Below are 19696 nucleotides of genomic sequence, written 5' to 3' on the forward strand. Positions count from 1 at the left end.
CCCTAGACCCAGATTGTCAACTGACCCTGAGGAGAGGCTGAGGCAGCTCTGAAAAAAGAGGAGAAAGTTCTCAGCACACACCAATGAATAAATAATAGTAAGGAAAAGGAGAGAAACCCCAAAGACAAGGAGAGGCAGAAGAGAGAGGAAGGGGCCTCAGTCAGGGAGGTGAAGGAAGGCAGGAAGAGGCAGAGAGAGGAGGTTAGGAGGGGACTCTGGGACACATCTGCACTGAGCCAGTGGGGAGGAAGGACATTGTGAAACAAGGGCAGCCCAGCCCCAGGCAGGGAGAGGGGAACTGAAGGACTTTGGCAGCTGGAAAGGTGGCAGAAGACTAAGGCAACCCCAGAGTGCTGTTAAAAGGGTTGGGGTGCAAAACAATGACATGAAAGAAAAGACTGAAAAGAGCAAAACAGAAGAGGAGGAAGAGGAGGAGGAAGAGAAAGAGGAGGCAGTGGAAGAGGTAGCTGAGGAAGATGGGGAAGATGAAAGCCAGGAGAAAAAAAGCAAGAAGAAATCAAAGTCTGAGGATTCAGAAATTGATGGGGAGGTGAAGAAAAAGAAGAAGAAAAAAAGCAAGAGAAGGGAATATAGCAGTGAGGAGGAAGATGACTATGAGCGCAAAAAGAAAAAGAAGAAAAAAGGCAAAAAAAGCAAAGATAAGAAGAAGAAGAAGGGTGACAAGTCCAAGAAAGGAAAGATAGATGATAATTTTCTGGAGATGTATGAACAGGAGCTTCGGGACTACCATTCGGACTCCTCCAATGCCACAGAAGATGAATACAACAAAAAAAAAGGTCAGCTCCATCTTTCCCCATCTCTCCTCTTGAGCAGGCACTGCTGGCCCTGCAGATGCCCTTGTTGGGGTCCTCCTGGGGGGCAGGCACTAGTTATTCCTACGTGGGTCCTGCTTTTGTTAAATAAGAATGTTAATTGTTTGAGGTGCCACCGACAGGTTGTGTCCTCCGTGTGAGCGTTTCTGTTTACGAAGCCTCTTTGCTGTGTGTGGTACTGCTGTAATTACACTCTCCTAATTAATATTTGCATTGTGGGGCTGTGCAGAAGCTGCAATCAGCAGGCTCCCCCTGTGTAAGCAGGATCCATGGCAGAGGTGCGTGATCCTGATCAAGCAGAAGCAGCAGGAGCGTGCTGGGGATTTCAGCAACCAGAGGGGTGGAACACTTAGGATTGATGTAGAAGCAGGAGGTCCAGCACACCAGACCTCTGGCTGTTTTAAAGAAACAAAATCAGCTGGGGAAACATCAATATTAGCCTCTAAACCTCAATACAGTGTTGCTGCAATAAGCAGACCGTTGTTTCGCAAGCAGACTGTTCTTTGGCCCAGTGCGTGGTGAACTGTGCCCAAAGGTGCATCAGAGGAGGTTTGGATTGGACATGAGTAAAAGATTTCCTCATGGAAAAGCTTATGAAGCCCTGGCACAGAGTGCCAAGGGCAGTGCTGCAGTCTCCAGTCGCTGGAAGGATTTAAAAGCCATGTGAATGTGTTCCCTGGGGACATGGGTCAGCAGTGGCCTCGGCAGGGCTGGGCATGGTTGGACTCGATGGTCTCGGAGGGCTTTTCCAGCCTAAAAATTCTGTGATTCTGCAGCTTAAGGCTTCAGGTGACTCAGTTTCAGGAGAAGACCGTGGTGTAGCTCCATGATAAAAAGAATAGAGATAGAAAGCTGATAGGAGGATGCTCCCAAGATAGGAGGATGCTCCCAAGATAGGAGGATGCTCCCAAGCACAGTGAGGTTACCTCCTTGTCAGGGAGGTGGGCAGCAAAGAGGTCATGGATGCTGAGGGGTGGTACCAGCAACCAGCAACTGGATCCAGGTGTGCTTGGGGCAGGACACTTCAGCTCTCATCCCTCTTGGCTCCCCGCTCAGTGAGAGTCACAACTCGTGGTGAGAGAGAGCTGGGTGTGCCTGAGCAGTGGTAAAGCACTCCACACTCCTGGTGGGGCTCTAGGTCAGCCACACCTGGGGGTTTCTGTCATGGTGACGGATGGCTGGGACAAGAAAAATTGTGAAAAGGTGTGGAAAAAAGTTGTTCCATTCCTCTGGGGCAGAGAAGTGAGTCCATCACAGACACGCTGTGTTTAGCCCCTGCACAAAACCTGCTTCGTTTGTGATGGCCCCTGAGGGGTAGGGAGGCTGTCCCACCTCATGCTGTATTTTTTTATATAGTTGAGCAATAATAATTTGCACTTTTCAAAGACAGATGTGACAGTCTGTAATAATTTCTCTGTGGTCTTCTGATATCAGATATTGGAAAGATATTCTTGGCCCTGAGGGTGGGCAGGCCCTGGCACAGGATACCCAGAGAAGCTGTGGCTGCCCCATCCCTGGAAGTGTCCACGGCCAGGTTGGACAGGATTTCAGCTATTCCCCTTACTGCTATTCTTACTATTTTCAATTTAAAAAGCAGATTTTTTGTGTGACTTATTTGGAGGCTGCTGCCTCTTTTCTCCCAAAGAGCCACTGAGTGAAATGGCTGGTCAGGCTCTGGAGAATTGTGTGACCTCTGCAAAAGCCTCCCAGAAGCTTTGGGGATGTCAACTGCCTTTGGTGCTGGTGAATATTCAGTAGAGATATATTTCAGTCCAAAAGCTGTGATTCCTTTTGCTGTAAAAAAGAAAAAGAGAGATGTTGTAAATGTTTTATAAGCAGGGAGTTAATGCTGCCTGTGTCATCTGGTGTCCTCTTTATCTTATTGTATTAGCAAACAAGAGAAGGGATCCCCCCATCAAGTTGAATTGATGACTGAAGAACAAGGCAAATCCAGCTCCTGGGGACAGGAAAACAAAAGATATCAAGTGACTGGGTGATAGTGTATCTGAGAAAATTAAAGCAGAGATGGCAGGCATTTTTAACTAAATTGCAGCTGTTGTCCATTCCTGTGATCATGGTGTTAATGAGATTGATTATTTATTAATAAGTGTTTGCAAAGTTATTTCTACAGTGGAGTAAGGAAAGCTACAGGGAGACTTTATTGTGGCTTTTCAATGTTTGCAGGGGACTTAAAGAAAAGATGTAGAGAGGCTTTTTACCGAGGGCTGTAGTCACATGATGGGGGGAATGGCTTTAAACTTTGAGAGTAGGTTTGATTGAACATAAGGCAGAAATTACTCCCTGTGAGGGTGGTGAGGCCCTGGCCCAGGGTATCCAGAGCAGCTGTGGCTGCCCCTGGATCCCTGGCAGTGTCCAAGGCCAGGCTGGACAGGGCTTGGAGCAGCCTGGGACAGTGGAAGGTGTCCCTGCCCATGGCAGGGGTGGGACTGGATGAGCTTTGAGGTCCCTTCCAACCCAGACCATCCTACAGTCCTGACTGCCAATAACAGCGCAAATGTTCCATTGTGTAAAAAACATTTAATCAGAGGAATCAATGTCTGTAGAGTGCAGTAGGTGTCCAGAGAGTGTTCACACAGCTCCTGGGCTGCCCAAACCACCATTAAAGCTCCCACAGGTGACAGGTGCCTGAGGTTCAGGTCTCTTTCAGAGACAAACTCATTGGAGGAATTTACCTCTTTTTATTTTCCCATTCCTTTCTCTTGATATCTCAGGTCTTGTCTGTGATAGGGAAGAGTGAGACTGGCATGATTATTTATCCTCCCACTCAAGTCTGTGGCCATAGAATTTTGAAGGAGGGGACCAAATGTCTCTATGTGTTTTCTGGGTGACTCCTGCCAAAGTAATGGATATCTCAGTGTTGCTAGGAAGAAAGAAAATGTTCCTCTTTCCAAACATGGTTTCATGCCATTTAAATGTGTTTTCCCTCTGGCTGAATCAGTAGCTGCCACCTTGGTGAGCCCAGGCCCAGACATGCACAGGGTGTGACAGATGGTGGAAAGCTCCTTCCTGTCCTGTGTCACAGCAAAACGCTGATGTCTCAGGAGAACTTCAAGCTTCCCTTTTTAATATGGCTCACCAGAAGCATAACTCACTTCAGAGGATGACAATCCATTTTTTGGAGGTCCTCATGATGGCAAAATTGTCTATTTTTCTTTTCACTCCTCCTTTTTTTTTTCCTACCAAGTTTCAGATATGGATATTATGGATATTATTATGCCTATTATCAGGAAGTGGTGGAATCCATCCCTTGAAGTGTTCCAAAAAACATGTGGATATGGCACTTTGGAACATTGGTTGCTGGTGGGCCTGGCAGTGTCAGGGAATGGTTGGACTTGATGATCTCAGAGGGCTTTTCTAACCTGAGGAGCTCTGTGATTCTCTGCTGCTTTGTCCTCCTTCCACAATGGGTCAAGCTGGATTTCAGTGATCTTTGCAGTGTGAAAATCATAACACGAAGAAAGCTACTCAAAAAATGCATGTTTTTGTTAAGATGTTGCCTCAAATGGTGATGGAAGGGGGAGACAGCCACTGTTGATTTGTAAATAGATATGCAAGCTGCTCATCACTTCCTTTGATGTGTGCCATTGGATTTATTGTGTTATATTTATCACACCATAGTCGTGAACCTGAAAAGGGTTACACTGAAAGAGCATTGAGGACATGCTGAGTTTATTGCTAAGTTCTGTTTGATGCAGTTTAGCAGCAGTAGAGGAGAGCAAGTGCAGAGCTGTGGCCAGCTCTGTCCCTGTGCTCTGCACAGAACTGCAGTGATGCCTTTACAGACAATCATCAGCTGCAGAATCACCTCCTGTGCCCCCTGCACCCACTGATCTTCCCCAGCTGAGGCTTTGATTAATATTCTGAGTCAGGATGAACAAGGACTCCTCTTTGGAAGACAGATATTATTTTTTCTCCTTGGCACTAAAATGAGCTTGGGTTTTAGGTATAAAGCATTCTGAGGAGAGAGAGCTTTGCGCCAGTGGCAATTTTATGTCTCGTGATCCATTGGGAGATGCAAACTGTGCTGCTGAGAGAAGGTGGTTCTGAGCACTCCTTGGAGTTATGGATCTCATCTGCTTGCGCCCCAGCATCTCTCACAGCTGCAAGTGACCACAGAAAATATGTATTTTGAAAAGCTTAGATTATTTTAAATGTTTGTTGGATGTTTGTGAGTACATGCCTGGAACAGAGAGGACTTTGGAACTATTTAATTGAGTCTTCCACTACTTGAAGGGAGCCTACAAGAGAGCTGGAAAGGGACTATTTGCAAGAGGCTGGAGTGACAGGACACTGGGGAATGACTTCATACTGAAAGAGGGTAGGTTTAGTGTCACCCTGATTTTTTAAAATTTTCTAAACCTTCTGATGTTTACATTCTCGTAACAAACTTGCTCACACACTTAATATAAATAACTTATTGTTTTGCATTCTTTTATGGAGGAGGAGTAATTTGATGGACTGCTGGTTTGTCCAGTGTTGTGGGAGAGGTGGCACTGTCATCCTCCAAACCACTGTCACTTTTGGAAATCTGTAAATGTTGGAGTCAGAGATTTAAAAGTCTCTTTTCCCTTGAAAGAGCAGCTTGTCCACATCATGGTATTTTGTGTCCCATAACAAAAGTTTAGGGTTAGATGTTAGGAAGAAATTTTTCTCTGTGGAGGGGGTGAAACACAAGCTCTCCCATCCCTGCAAGTGTACAAGGGCAGCTTGGATGGGGCTTGGAGAAACCTGGTCTAGTGGAAAGGTGTCCCTGCCCATGTCAGGGGGCTTGGGACTCAGCTGTCTTTAAGGTCCTTTCCAACCCAGGCCATTCTGTGATTCTATGAACTATCACAGAAGTTCACTATTGTGGGACAGAACAAGCTAATACTAAATTAGTTGCCATACCGGAGTGCTGATTAGTTTCAGGAGCGCTTGAAAGTAACTTTTATGTCGGTGCTACAAAGTCTTTGTGCCTGTCTATTAGACACCCCTGCTACTCACCTGTGTATTCCCACTGGAGAGCTGAAGTTGCCAGGAGGTGTCACGCTGGAACTGGGCCTTACAAATTGGAAAAGAGTGATTAAAATGCTGGGAGAGGGGCTTTGAAAGGAATCACAGTAGCTCTTGGTAGTCCATAATGAGCCATCGACTTGCAGCAGGGATGTCACTAACCACTGGTGTGGAAAATCAGTGTCATAAAGCAGATGAATGCAAATAAACCTTTCTGGAGCAAGTTCTTGCTGGTGTCTGGAGGTTTGCAGATGTCATCTTTCCTTTGCAGGTGTGGGTCTGGCCAAGTGCAGGCACAGAGCTGGGGGGAGCACACACTTGTGTTCCCCCACCCCTCCCTCTGCCAGGGCAGGACCCCAAACATATGCAGAATTCATTCTTGTTAGGCACACATGATCCATTTGGGATGGCTCAGTCCAGCTGGCAGCCCCAAAAACAGCATCCAGGAACAGCTGTGGGTGCCAGGCTGCCAAAGGCACGGCGCAGCTGATGTGAAACCCACACCCGCGAGCAGGAGCCGCAGCTTCCCAGCACTGCTGCTCTCCTCACACCCAAAACAATCAGCTCTGAATGGAGTGGTGAGTTCAGCTTTGTAGAGCTCAGTTTTATAGCCTTGATTGCCTGTGGGTACCTTTTAGATTGAGTGTTTGAGTCTGGACTTAAATAGAAAAAACCTGAGAGCTCCTGGAGAGGAGCTGAAGGAGTTGGCACTGAGAATGGATGTTAAATGCAGATCCATATTTTCAGTCCTGGATCATTCACCCCCAGCCCAGGTATCCCACCAGTCTGGATTCAGCTTTTCTGTTCAGTTATCTATATTCACATGAGAATAACTCAAGAATATTTGAGGTTTTTACCTTTCCCTCTTCTGTCGTATCCCTCTTCCCTTTTCTCTTTCCTCCCTCAACACTTGAGATTCTTAAGTCTTTAAAACATCCAAGCTTTGCCTGGGTAGTTTTTCATTCTCTGGCTGCAGAAAGAGAACTGAGGAGATGCTTTTGCTCACAGGTACATCAGTTCCTCTAGCAGTACATCAAATTCCAACTTTCAGGAGTGCATTGATATTTTAAGGATCATTAGTTTTGTTCCCATTTATACTTTGTTAAATATACATCTTCTAGGCCCTCTGTGAAGCTGTTTATCATCCTGTCCCTGGGAATTTGGACTAATATCTGAATACTGTTCCATTAAAACGGCAGAATTGCATCCACCAGGATGGAAAGTCTGTGCAGAAAATAATACTGAGCTACAAGTGGCTAATCACAAAGAGGGGCAAACCAGTATTTTGTTCCAGCCTGGGACAATCCTACAGCCTCAGGTTTATCTGTCTGAGCCCAGAGAGTCATGGTGGGTTTGGTGTCAAGAGGCTCTGATCCCTGCTGGGCTGTGGTGGTTTACTGAGGATTTGTTTTAGCTGTCAAAGCTGCAATCAGGATGTGGCTTCCAGATTCACAATGTTTTTGCCTGGTTAAGGCCTCCTCTTGGCTGATTACTGCTGCTCCAAGAAATATTTATTTATTTATTGCCTTGTGGGTGCAGCTGTTTCTCCAGGCATTGTCAGAGGGGTTTTTTTTCCTTGCCACACAGTGACACAAATACCTGAATGGCAACACTTAAAGAAAGACTGAAAGTAATAATTGTGGCTTTTGTTGATGGATTTACGGGCACCTCAAGACAGGCTGGACACATATCACCGAGGAGTAGGGCATTGTTGCTGTAATTGAATGTGGTTGTTGGAAAGCAGGTCTTTTTGGCACTTTGTCACCTGATGATCAGAAATGTTGTATTTTTCAGCATCATTTTGGAGGTCTGCATTTTATAGACATCGGTACTGCAGCAGTATCTCAATCAGAATTTCTCTGTGAACTGGGAGTGTTAATTAAGACATATTTGTAAAGAAGGCAGAGGTATGAGGTGGAAAGGCTATAGCAATTTTTTTCTTAAATATTTCTTTTTATGGTGCTGTTAGAATTGTAGAAACTCCGTGCCATGACTACTCAGGTTGGGAAGTTGTCATTCGCTCCTAGAACCATAGAATCCTGGAATGGTTTGGGTGGGAAGGGACCTCGGAGGTGACATAATTCCAGCACCACCAGACCAGTTGGCTCCAAAGCTCCCCCAACCATAACTCGTGACAACATCTAACAGTGCTCACGTAAATATCGGTGACGCGCATAACTTGTATTTATTACAAGCTCCTACCAGCCCCCGTTCCCTGCTTAGGCCAAGCACCAACATGAAACACAGCTGGAAATCAGCTCCCAGGAGCCAAACGTGCTGGCTCCTCAGCCCAGAGCTGCCAAGGGTGCAGTGTGCCCTCGGGCTGGCAGCCACTGTTCCTGCTGGGGGGCGGCTGTCCCTGCTCACGGTGGCATCCCGGCCTCACCTGCTGGTGGCTTTGCCAGCTGCTGACTCGGTGGCTTTGCCAGCTGTTCCCTCCTGAACACATTCCTGTTGGATTCAGTGCCTCAGGCCAAGCAGTTTTGAGACGCTGTTGATGTGGGTGTGATTTTCTCTGTGTTTTGCTCTGTGAAAACAGCTCAGCTGTTCCCCGGAAAAAAGGCTGTGAGAAATGCCTTGCCTTGTGTCAGGGAACATCCAACACCTGCAATGCCTCCAGGCCAGGGATGCTGGGCAGGAATGGGCAAAAAAAGAATCTCTGGTGAAATTGCTCTTCCTCCTACCTGGGTATTGGGGTCAGGGCTGGCAGCAAGGAGAGGGTCTCTCCTTGATCCTGGTTTTTCTCTGCCTGGGTCACTAGAAGGGGGTGGGATCTTCTTAGAGTCTGGTGACATAGAACATAAAGCCACAGAATGGTTTGGGTAGGAAGGGATCTTTAAGCACATCCAGTCCCACCCCCTGCCATGAGCAGGGACACCTTCCACTGTCCCAGGCTGCTCCAAGCCCTGTCCAGCCTGGCCTTGGACACTGCCAGGGATCCAGGGACAGCCACAGCTGCTCTGGGCACCCTGGGCCAGGGCCTGCCCACCCTCCCAGCCAGCAATTCCTCATTCCCAATATCCCATCTGTCCCTGCCCTCTGGCCCTGGGAGCCATCCCCTGTGCCCTGTCAATCCAGGCTCTTGCCCAACGTCTCCTCCCAGATTTTTTATAAGCTGCCTTCAGGTAATTGGAGGCTACTAGAAAGTCAGCCCAGACCCTTCTCTTCTCCAGGCTGAGCTCTCCCAATGCCTTCAGCCTTTCCTCACAGGAGAGGTGCTCCATCCCCCTAATCAGAGACATGACAGACAGCAGGGAATTACCTCCAGCTGCATTCTGCAGACACACTGCTCTACCGCAGACTTTGTTCAGTGCTGCAGATAAAATCGATTTCATATTTTACCCAGGCTGTGCTGCACACCAACCATTGGACAGAGATCTCTAATGTTCTTGTCAATAGTGGTGACTCAGAGGCACCCCATGTCCTGGCAGGTCTTTCTTGCCTCCAAGAGACAATGAAAGAAATGGAACAGGTTTCTGTTGTGAGTGTCTCTCTCCCCTGAGGCACAGTGTTTTCCTCCAACACAATTTAAGCTTGAATAAAAAAGATGTTGATTGCTAAACTAATTCTACTTTACCGTTCCAGCAAAGAACTAAGGTGGTTTTTCCTGGTAGTGCTCAGGCAAAAATACTCTTTTAAGTGGTAGCTGGAGCATCAGATGAATAGAGTTTGGTTTCCTACTGTGCATGAGAATGAAATGTTAATTTTTACAATAGCTGATTAAGTGAAACACACTCCAAACCATGACTACTCTGCCTGTGGGAACAGGCAGGACAGTTTTCAGCTTTGGATTTATATTTTAAGAGATAAATGATATTTCAGAGCTCAAGATAATGCTACTTGTGTGTACCAGCACTAAGTTTGCTTAGAAGAAAACCTCCCTAATTCATGTCCGTGACAAAGTCTCAAAATGCGAGATGCTATTAATTCTGCAATTCCTTGTATAAACTATGAATAGCAAAATGTGTAACAGTGTGCAACCAGTCCAAATATTTGTGAAAAAAAATCCCTCTCTTTTGCTTTGAATAATTAATTTGGCATCCGTGCCAAACTCAAAAGCTTCTTTCCACGAAGCATATAAAGAGCAGGCAATCTCTCATAGAGTGTGGGGTCCAAATCTGCTCACAGATCTGAGGTACAGATCCAAAGCCATTGTGCTCAAGTCAGTGGAGTTAGTCAGGATCTGCTTCAGAGTGAATGAGAGGAGAATTTGGCTCATTTTGTGTATGACAAGAGATTATTGCACAAATTGTGGCTCACTAAAAACAAACAGGCTGCCATTTAAAAGGCTTTTCTTTGTGGTGGGTAAAGGATGGTCCTGATTTGACTGCAACCATCCTAAGTGTTTAACTGATGTGTTCACATGCAGAGAGCATTGTTTTGTCAAACATAACCTATAACAGTCAGCACAGGCCCTTAAAAACTTCCAAGTATTTTCCATAAATGTCAAGGTACTCCTCAGGTGCTCCAAGACAAACACACTCCAAAGTATTTCAGGAGAAGCCAGAGTGATTGGTGCTTTGCATGAATCAACATGAAGTGAATATTGAGAATAATCAGTGAATTCCCAGCTGGAGGTGCAGCAAAGTGCAAACAGCCATTAGTGCTGCTGAGGTAAATGCATCCTGCTGAACAGAAGCAGCTGAAGGTAGCTGCCACAGCTTCAGAGCAGGGGATTTGGGCTTATACCCAAGATGAGTCACAGAATCTCAGAGTGGCTCAGGCTGGAAGGCACCACAGTGGGTCCCCTGGTTCCATCTGCTTGCTCCAGCAGGATCATCCCAGAGCACAGGGTCCAGGATTTTGTCCAGACTGCTCTGGAATATCCTCAGGGAGGGAAACTCCACGCCCTCTTTGGTCCCTGTTTCCCCCCTTGATCACTGCACAGTCAAGTTCTTCCTGATGTTCAGACCTTCCTTCTGTTTCTTCCTTTTCCTCTCCTCCCATTGCTCTGCACCACTGAGAAGGACCTGGTCCATCCTCTGACACATCCCTTCAGAAACCTGTGGGTTTTGCTTTCCCTCTCCCACCCCCAAACTCCTCATTAGCTTTTCTGTCTTATTTCACCTGCTTAATCATTCTAGTGGCACAACCTTATTTTTTTTTTTTCCTCCAAGGGACAGTCTTGCTAGACAGAAATCAGGCACCAGCTCAGTTCTCCATATTCTCCTCATGAGAACGTGACCTGACAGGGCCTGCAGTCGCTGCCACAATTGATGCTGAGCAGTCCCATGTTGCTGGAGCCTTAAAAACCTGAATTTGTCAGCCAAAGCACTCTTCTGTCCTGGAAATATTCCTTTCTTGGGCAGCTAAGGGAAGTTTCCACGCTCTTGGCTAGAGTGTCCCAGTCTCCACTTCTCAGTGTTTATAGTTTTACAGTAATTTTAGGAGTCATTTTGAAGCAAGTGTTTCTCTACTCTCATCATTGAATGGATGGATTTATATTAGCCCACTTCATATTTATCATCTCCTCCTGCAAGGCAAGGGAAGGTGTGTGAGTGTTTCTAGCAGCGGTGCAATGTAACTTGAAACTGATTTTATGCTGTCTGTATCCTGCGCTTGAAATGGCCATTTCTGAATGCTTATTTTCAACAAAGAAAGTACTGTCTGTAATTTCCTTTATTGAGCCTGTATTTGCCTGAGAAAAGCAGTAATGGGTTTGCAGTTTGTAGCAAATCAGCCCTGTTTAGCTTGCTGGAACTTTCACCAGCTTCTGAAGGCTTCGTGCAGGATAGCTGAGCAGTGGAGTCAGCTGGGGATTCAATATCTACCAGAGGAGATAAGTGAACTAAATTCCACTTGATTGAGATAATATTTGGAACAAAAGAGCCTGTATCAGTGAGTGTATTAAAGCTTTGTATTGACTCAGCCCAGCCTGTTGGGAGAAAAGCAAGATTTGGAGACTGGGCTGAAAGTCAGTCATTCCCATACTAGCACTTTGGGTTTCTGTAACTTGGCCATGATCTGAGCACTCAGAATAGACTCACTTTGACCTTGAGGCAGGGTTGTTTGCCACCTAAGAGCACCTTGATGTAGAAGTCTTCCTGTGAGCAGAGGCCCAGGCAGCATGATGGTCAGACTGGGGTCCAGCCTTGCCTTGGTGGTCTCCCTCTGGGGCTCCTCTACATGGGGGCTGCCACAAACTTCATAAACTTCCTAAACTCAGCCAACATTGCTAGGAAAAGCATTAAGCAGTGCCACACATCACAGAGTGATTTGGCTTGGAAGGGACCCTTAAGAATATTTAATTCCAAGCCCCTGCCACGGGCAGGGAAAGTCTCCAGTAGAGCAGGTTGCTCCAAGCCCTACAGCAGCATGGCTTCATGTCCCTGATCACTTGTGAAGACCTTTGGGAATCCTGTCCATGTCTGAAGGGAGGTGAATGGCCAGTGAAAGTATTTGGAGACATGGGAATGTCATGGTTTACACCTTATGTTTGACCAAGAAGGAAGTAGGGGCATCATGGGTGCAGAGTCATACACGGAGAGCCAAGCAGCCTCTGCCAAAGCACGTCTCAGTATGTCAAAACAGCAGGAGCATGTACAAGGAGTTGATTTTTTACATCCCAGAAGTCAAAAGTTATTGCAAAGCTCTGAAGAGGCACCATGCAGGAAAGCCTTTGGTGAGCATTAATGCCCATGGTCCAGAAAATAATAATGGGGGTAGACCCTCATGAGATCTTGGATCTTTTGAGTGATGGAGGGTGTGAAAAACAGGGACTCAAAATGGGAACATTAGAAATAGCATGAGGCCATCCAAAAAGGAAGTAAGGAACTTGGCTGGAAGATGCATGAAATTTATAGGATACCTAAGAATTCAATGTCTGTATTTTCCTAATGTTCTCTTTCAAAACTGGAGCACTGAAGTAGTAAACTTGATCCTTCTAACCTAGATGCCAGCTTTGGTTAGATAACTTCCACAGATATCCTATTTCAAGCTTTTTAGTTAATTCAGTTTTATCATCCTAAATCACTAAATACAAGATGTTTATGCTTGCCCTTTTGCTAGCACTGGACATGTTCTCTCAAAGCTAGAATATCCAATTATTCAGGAACAAACTTGAGGGTGGTTATGAAATGTCACTAACCTACATTTCTTGTTGAACTATACCATGGGTGCTGTTCTCAGCAAAGGGGCTGGGGTACAAATGTTTATCCCCACCCCACCTCTGCCTTTTCTGTCTTCTGGGCCCTCAAACTGCAGAGTAAATATGACAGCCGTCAGGGGCTGAGAGAAAATTATTGAAAAAAATGCAAAGACAAGAAATAATCCTGAACCTATACTGCTGAACTTCCATGCCTTTGAAGGAAGTGGCTAAATAACCTGCATTTGTCTCCTGCCTTTGTGGAAGGAGCTGGCATCGATATTAGCATGAAACTTTAATTTTCTTCCTGTAAAGGAAATTATGGGCCCTGCATCCATGACATCACTGGAAATCTGTGACATCATGTATTTGCCCAGCTGGCCATCCAGCTGTAATGCTGGAAAAGAGGTGGCATGGCCCCTGCCCCCTTCCAGCAGGGCACTGCAACATGTGTCAAATGCAGTGATGTGCTGATGTCACCAACCCAGACCCTCCTTTTGTCCCTCAGTGCAAAGTTAATTAAAATGGTCTTAACCACAGTGTATGCCTGGTAATGGCATGAGCTAATCAAGCAGGGCTCAGCACATCTGTCCTGGTAAAAACTACTCATCCATGTGCTGCCTGCCCACTGCACTGCGTGGAGGCTGATTTTGGGGCTGTGAACGTAAAGGGCAGCCCATCTGCTCAGGCTGTCATTGTTTTGCAAGTGTGAGACTCCCATTGCAGAAATCAGATGAGGGATTTTATTTTTATGGGGTGGGAAAATTGTGGCTTGGTGGTGGGTTTTGTCTTAGACAAGGTCCCTGTATCCCATCACCTCACTTGCTAGGGATCGAAAAGTGGTTGTAGATAATTTTCTACAACTTCAGCAAGGAAATTAAGTTTGGTTGTATAGATGAGGTGATGTCAATACCTGCACAGGCGCAGCAGACCAGCTCAAGAAAATGAGTTTCACTTGATGGGCAGGTTTAGCTTGGCAGGCTCTGTGATATGCTCATATAACCTATAAGTCCTAGTGCTTCTCTAGCAGTAAAAGAAACTCACTAGAAAAACTGTCTGAGCTTTTCAAAGGTCTCTGGCAACTTACAGATTGTTGTGATGGCTCTTTTTTTCTCTTCTCATACGAAAAATGCCTGCATGCCAGCACAAAGTTGAACATGATTGACCTCACCCCTGGAAACCAGAACCAGGGCAAGTTCTACTTAGGCTCTGTGGTGAAAGAGGAGACAATGCCTAAAGATCCTTTTCCCTTAAAAAAGCTTGGAATCATGGAGTCACTGAAGCTGGAAAAGACCTCCAAGATCATCGAGTCCAACCTTTGACCAAGTGCTAGTTGGTGACCGGGCACGGAGCAGGCAGAGGGATGCCGAGCTGTAGCTGCCGCTTTGGCAGTGCCCGTAGCAAGGTGACAGTGACAAATACTTCCACGGCACAGATAAGTCATAATGCTCATAAAGATCAGGCAGAAGAGGCTGCTCTGGATGGGCACAGCCCTATCCTGAGGTGAGCCGGCTGTTTGGGAAGCTGCAGCCCCGGAGTGGCGGGCGGTGACTCCCGGGGCAGGGCAGGGCAGGGCAGGGCAGGGCAGGGCAGGGCAGGGCAGGGCAGGGCAGGGCAGGGCACGAACCTCCCTCCTGCTAATGGCTGATGCAAACGCCTCGTCTGCCTCTCCCTGCTGGGCCAAACATCTCCCGCTGGCATGTGGGAATGCTAACAGGAGGAAGGTGACATGAAAACAGTGCTCATGCATATTACTCATGTGCAAGCTGTGGATCCCATATTCTTACATTTCTTTTTTTTTTTTTTTTTTTTTTTGCAAACAAATCTCCTCTTCCTTTGAGCTTGTAAATGAAATAGACCAGCCCAAGGGATGCTTAAAATGTTGCCGAGCACAGATCACAACTTCCTGTATTTATTACAATAATGTCGCCTTTTCCGTCCTATTTATATTCATGGGAAGGTGAGATTAGAAAAATATTGCACTATTTTTTTTTCTCAATGCAACTGAGCTGATGGAAATAAAGAAGAGTTTTTAATCAGTTTTACATGAGTGCCCTGCATTTTGCTCTTTTGGTTGAAATGGTGATTAAATTTTTTTCTGATGATGTTTTGAGGGAAGAGTGTTATTGTGGAAAAACATTTGATGCTCAGAGCAGAGTTACAATATATTTTTTGTGCCTTTTGAATAAAAACAGAGTAGAATAGAGAAGTGAATAGAGAATAGAATAGAATAGAATAGAATAGAATAGAATAGAATAGAATAGAATAGAATAGAATAGAATAGAATAATGATGTAGTGAGGGAGAGCTGGACACTAACAAAAATATGGAACTGTTCTGATACACCCATGAACCAGGACATTTTTACAGCATTAGTTGTGAGAAATCCCACAGTTAGCAGTCAGTTTGTGCAGGATGAAATGGTGAAAGTACAGCCTTTCCTCTAGCTGGGAGGTCTGAGGTTGAGATGCCATCACTAGATCATGAACATCATGTTATCTGAAGCCAAAAAGAGCCGTCAGGGTGCATAGCTTGGCCACAGGCAAGATTTTCTAATTTCTTCCAGTTCCTTCTCTGTCAAGCCAACCAAGATATGTCCTTCAGTAAAGTAACCTGTTTTCAAGCCTCAAGTCTTGTTCTAACATCACTCATCATCCTAAGAAATGTATGTCTGACTACAGAATTATTGTTATTTGAATCTGTCTAACTCTGCCTTTTGGCCATTGGATCTTGTGATGCCACTTGAGTAAAAGGCCCTTTGTAACTTGTGTGTCTCCCAAGAAGATATATGTGTGTGTAAATAAAGCTATCACTCAGTCTACTGCTTGGAATGATAAATAGATAGAGTCTGAGACTCTAATTTAAGTGTTTTCCTACCTATTGTCAGGGGGGTTAGTTTGGGTATCAGGGAAAGGCTCTTTCCCAGAGGGTGCCCCAGGGATGGGCACAGCCCCGAGGCTGCCAGAGCTCCAGGAGCCTTTGGACAGCACTGCCAGGGATGGACAGGGTGGGATTGCTGGGGGTCTGTGCAGGAGTTGGACTTGATCATCCTTGTGGGTCCTGTGAAAGACTGGAAAGATTGATGTCCTGTTGAGCGAGCTTTTTTGGGCCCTTCCAGGTCTCTCCCAATTCAGGACGCTCTGTGATTCTCCTCACGATTTACCATTTTGTCTTTGGCAAAATCTCCATAACAACCAAAATGCAAAACTCTTGGCTGTAGTGATGCCCCAGCTTCCATACAAATATCTTATCAGAGCAAACAGGAAAGCGTGCATTGCATTGACATGTGCATAAATGAAAAGTGGCTCAACAGCTTTAACACTTCACATAAATTCATCTGCTCTATGTAACACATGCTCATGCGTTGTGGTAGGGGAGGCAGCATGTTCACAGAGAAGTGTTTTATTTGCAGCAAAGTCCATCTTAACCCTCTCTGCCCATGTAAAGGGTCTCCAGCACTTTTGTTTGATGTGATGATTTTTGACGGCTGGGTTCACTACACCCTGTCCAAGAGATGGGTTTGTTTGGGCAGTGGGTGCATAGATCCATCTCTAGGGTGTGTTTAACAGCTCAGGTTTGGTGATGACTTGGGTCTACAAAGGGTGCAGGCTTTCTCCTGTGGTCCTGATGTTTCTTTTCTCTTTCCACAGTTTACGAGGTGGTGACAGTGACAGGAGATGTGCGGGGAGCAGGAACCGACGCCAATGTCTTTGTCACTCTCTTTGGAGAGCACGGCATCACTCCCAAGACTCACCTCACCAGCAAGTGAGTGTCTGGAAGAAAGTCTGGATCTTTGAGGCCTGCTCTTCAGGGACTGCTAAAGCATTTTGATAAAACATAATATCATGCTGATGGACGTGGAGGGAATAAACCTATACAGTATTTTAAGATCACCAGGGAAATCTGAATTTTTGCCATTTTGCGTATTTCATACCCAATCCGTTGCAAACCTGCATTCCCTTCTGTAGGTGGAAATCCATGTTATGTAAGGCTCATATTTGCAAGGTGTGGGGATGTTTGCTTTTCTTAGAGCTTAATTTTGGAGCTCCCAAATTAGGAGCTGAGAATATTCGTTGCTTGTTGAAGTGGGCATGATGGGCTATATTCCCATGCCTAGATCCCACAGAGGTCTCCATGCTAGTCAGATACAGACAGAAATGTCCTTGCATGATTCTGAAGAGTAACTCAGTGGGTTTGAAGTAATGTTGATAGATAACCACCTACAACCAACCACAGGAAATATGAGGCAAGCAGAAATGGAAGAATTTAAGCTGACTCCTAATTTAGACAGCTTCCATCCTATCTGCTGGATGCTTTGCTGCACACCACTGTAGCTGCACATCACTCTGGTGGCCCTTCTGTTTTCCTCCAGCTGATATCAACACCATCCTATGGATGTGTCTTCTCATTCCTTATCAGCATGTTGAACTTAGTGGGAGCCATATTTTATAAGAACCTATTAAGGTGCTTTTGACTAAATAGCTTTTTTCCCTTTTTTTTAAGTTTCGTAAATTATTTTTTTTTAATTTACAAAATGAGCATCAGGGTCAGCAGGTGCTCATTTCCCATGAAATCGAGATGACTTTTAACAAAGTACCAGCTCTGCATATACTAAATTCCCCTTAGTCAGGTAATTGCGCTAAGATAAATCAGAAATCCCTTCTCCAGAGGGTCTGGGAGAGGCTGTGTGTCTCTGTTTTTCGGTGTTCTTATTGTTTTGGTTTTCTTGAAAATGTGTTTCAGAATTATAATTCCTGTGCTTTTGTCACACGGTAACTTCACATTTTCTCCATTTCTACAGCACCGACAAGAGGTACCTGCAGCTATTTTAAATTTTACCCTCAAAAGAGCTTCTCTTCTCAGTGAAACAACTCAAACATGAGAGTCTGTAAAGAAAATGATATGGGAATGGTAAAGAAAATACATGAAATTTCAGCCCTGTTTGCCATATTTCAAATTCATAAACCAGAGCTAGGCAAAGGAGTTCTATTATCCCAGAATTTCTAGAAACACCAGGGAGAGCTTCCTGATTGTATATTATATGTCTATATGAAATGCTTTGGTTTTTGTTGGGTGATTCTCATCCAGACATCCCACCAAACTGACAAAGTGGAATGCCATTTTCTTTGATCCAACAGAGAAGGAAAATGAGGCAAGGACCTAAAAGGGAACGTGGTTCCATTGCAGGTCAGTGACAGAGCTGGGAGCAGCAGCAGCAGCTCTGCTGGGGAAAGAGCTTCTAGCCTCCAAACCTGCCCTGTAGTATTTGGCAAAACCATCAAAGCAACATCTGCTTTTCAGGGAGTTGTCTTGTGGTCAGCACTTACATAAATAGCCATTTCATTGGGGAAGCACTCACCTGCTCGTGGCTATGGGAAGAACCCAAATATTACCTTAAAAATTAATAAATAAACTCTATGCCCTTTAGAGAAGTCAAAATATGTCCATCAGCTGTGTCATTAAACGTGCTGCTGGCTGTGCAGGTGGTCTTTTCTGGCACTTGGGTTAATGCCTCCTCTTTCCTCCTGCCCTCACCACTTTTATTTTGCGAAAGGGAAAAAGAAAGGACACACAGAGATTATTTTAGCTTGCAGCAGCAGCACTCTGAGCTTGTTTAGACCTGAGTTAGCCTTTTGGGCTTGGTCCCTGTTGCTGCAGTGAGCAGATGGCTGAGGTGTGGAAAGCAAGGATGAAAGGCTTGGGAAGACAACCTTCTGCATTTCAGGGCTCTTGAGACTGGTCCTGTAGGAAGTGACCGCTAGAACTGCAATCACAGCTTTCCACGGGGGGTTTCCCAAACATCAGCAAAGTTTCTGTGTCTCTAAGCAAAGTCTGGAACTTTACAGTGCTCCATCGAGGAACAGTGAGGAAAAAATCTGGTCTGGACCTAGGAGTGCCTTCAGACCTGCTTAATTGATAGTCCTAATTATGAGGAAATAGTGAAAGAGTCAGTCTGCCCCTCTCCCTGCCAAACTTGTTATGGAGTTTTGTGAATATGGCAAAAGGATGGAATCTCATGCATCTTTCAACTAAATGTTTACACGAGTTCACTTACGACTGCAAATGCATGACATTTTATAGGTGCTTACATTTCCCCATGTATGACAGATAGCTAAAATGTCATGCATTGCCTAAAGATGGTACTACCACTTCACCTTCTGGTTAGAATGGGTTTTTCCTGTTCCTTTCCTGACTGTGTGCTGGTAGTGAAAGACATGACTGTCCAGGGCTTTTTGTCATGGGCTGTAAGGGGGAAGACATGGCAAGCTGATGAAATGTCGTGTGTTTTTAGCATTGGCCAACAATATGGTAACTGTGAAAGACACAAGTCTGTGCCATGACTGGTCAGGAGGAGCATCCTTTCTGGAAGTGACAGCACTCAAAATCTGAGCCAAGAGCTGAGTTCCAAAGGGGGGGGCTACAAGAAAGGACACAGAGCGACAGGACAAGGGGGAAACTGCTTAAAAATATCAGAGGGCAGGGTTAGGTGAATATTAGAAGGAAATTCTTGGCTATGAGGATGGTGAGGCCCAGGTATAGGTTGCCCAGAGAAGCAGGGGCAAGGATACTCCAGGCCAGGTTGGATGGGGTTTGGAGCAACCGGGCGTAGTGGAAGGTGTCCCTGCCCATTGCAGGGGGTGGAATGAGATGGACTTTAAGGTCTCTAAAGTCTCTTCCAACACAAAAATCTTGTGATAATGTGATTTATTTTGGAAAAGAGGTTCAGGCGAGTAGTTGAGCACCTGGGCAGGGCTGGGATGCCTTCG

General features: G+C 45.5%; 1 protein-coding gene across 1 annotated transcript in view; it reads left to right on the forward strand.

Annotated features, from left to right (window-relative positions):
* Nucleotides 1-721: 721 nt before the first annotated feature.
* LOXHD1 (lipoxygenase homology PLAT domains 1) overlaps nt 722-19696 on the forward strand; it is a gene marked incomplete at both ends in the record, with an annotated part of 147378 nt that continues 128403 nt past the window's right edge. The window contains 5 exons of the mRNA XM_084225643.1: nt 722-797; nt 1329-1382; nt 1972-2036; nt 5088-5172; nt 16580-16694. Of these exons, the coding sequence (XP_084081769.1) occupies nt 722-797; nt 1329-1382; nt 1972-2036; nt 5088-5172; nt 16580-16694 (395 nt within the window). The remainder of the gene's footprint in view (nt 798-1328; nt 1383-1971; nt 2037-5087; nt 5173-16579; nt 16695-19696) is intronic.

Source organism: Fringilla coelebs (assembly GCF_963513975.1).
Source record: "Fringilla coelebs genome assembly, chromosome: Z".
In the NCBI taxonomy this organism is placed as follows: Eukaryota; Metazoa; Chordata; class Aves; order Passeriformes; family Fringillidae; genus Fringilla; species Fringilla coelebs.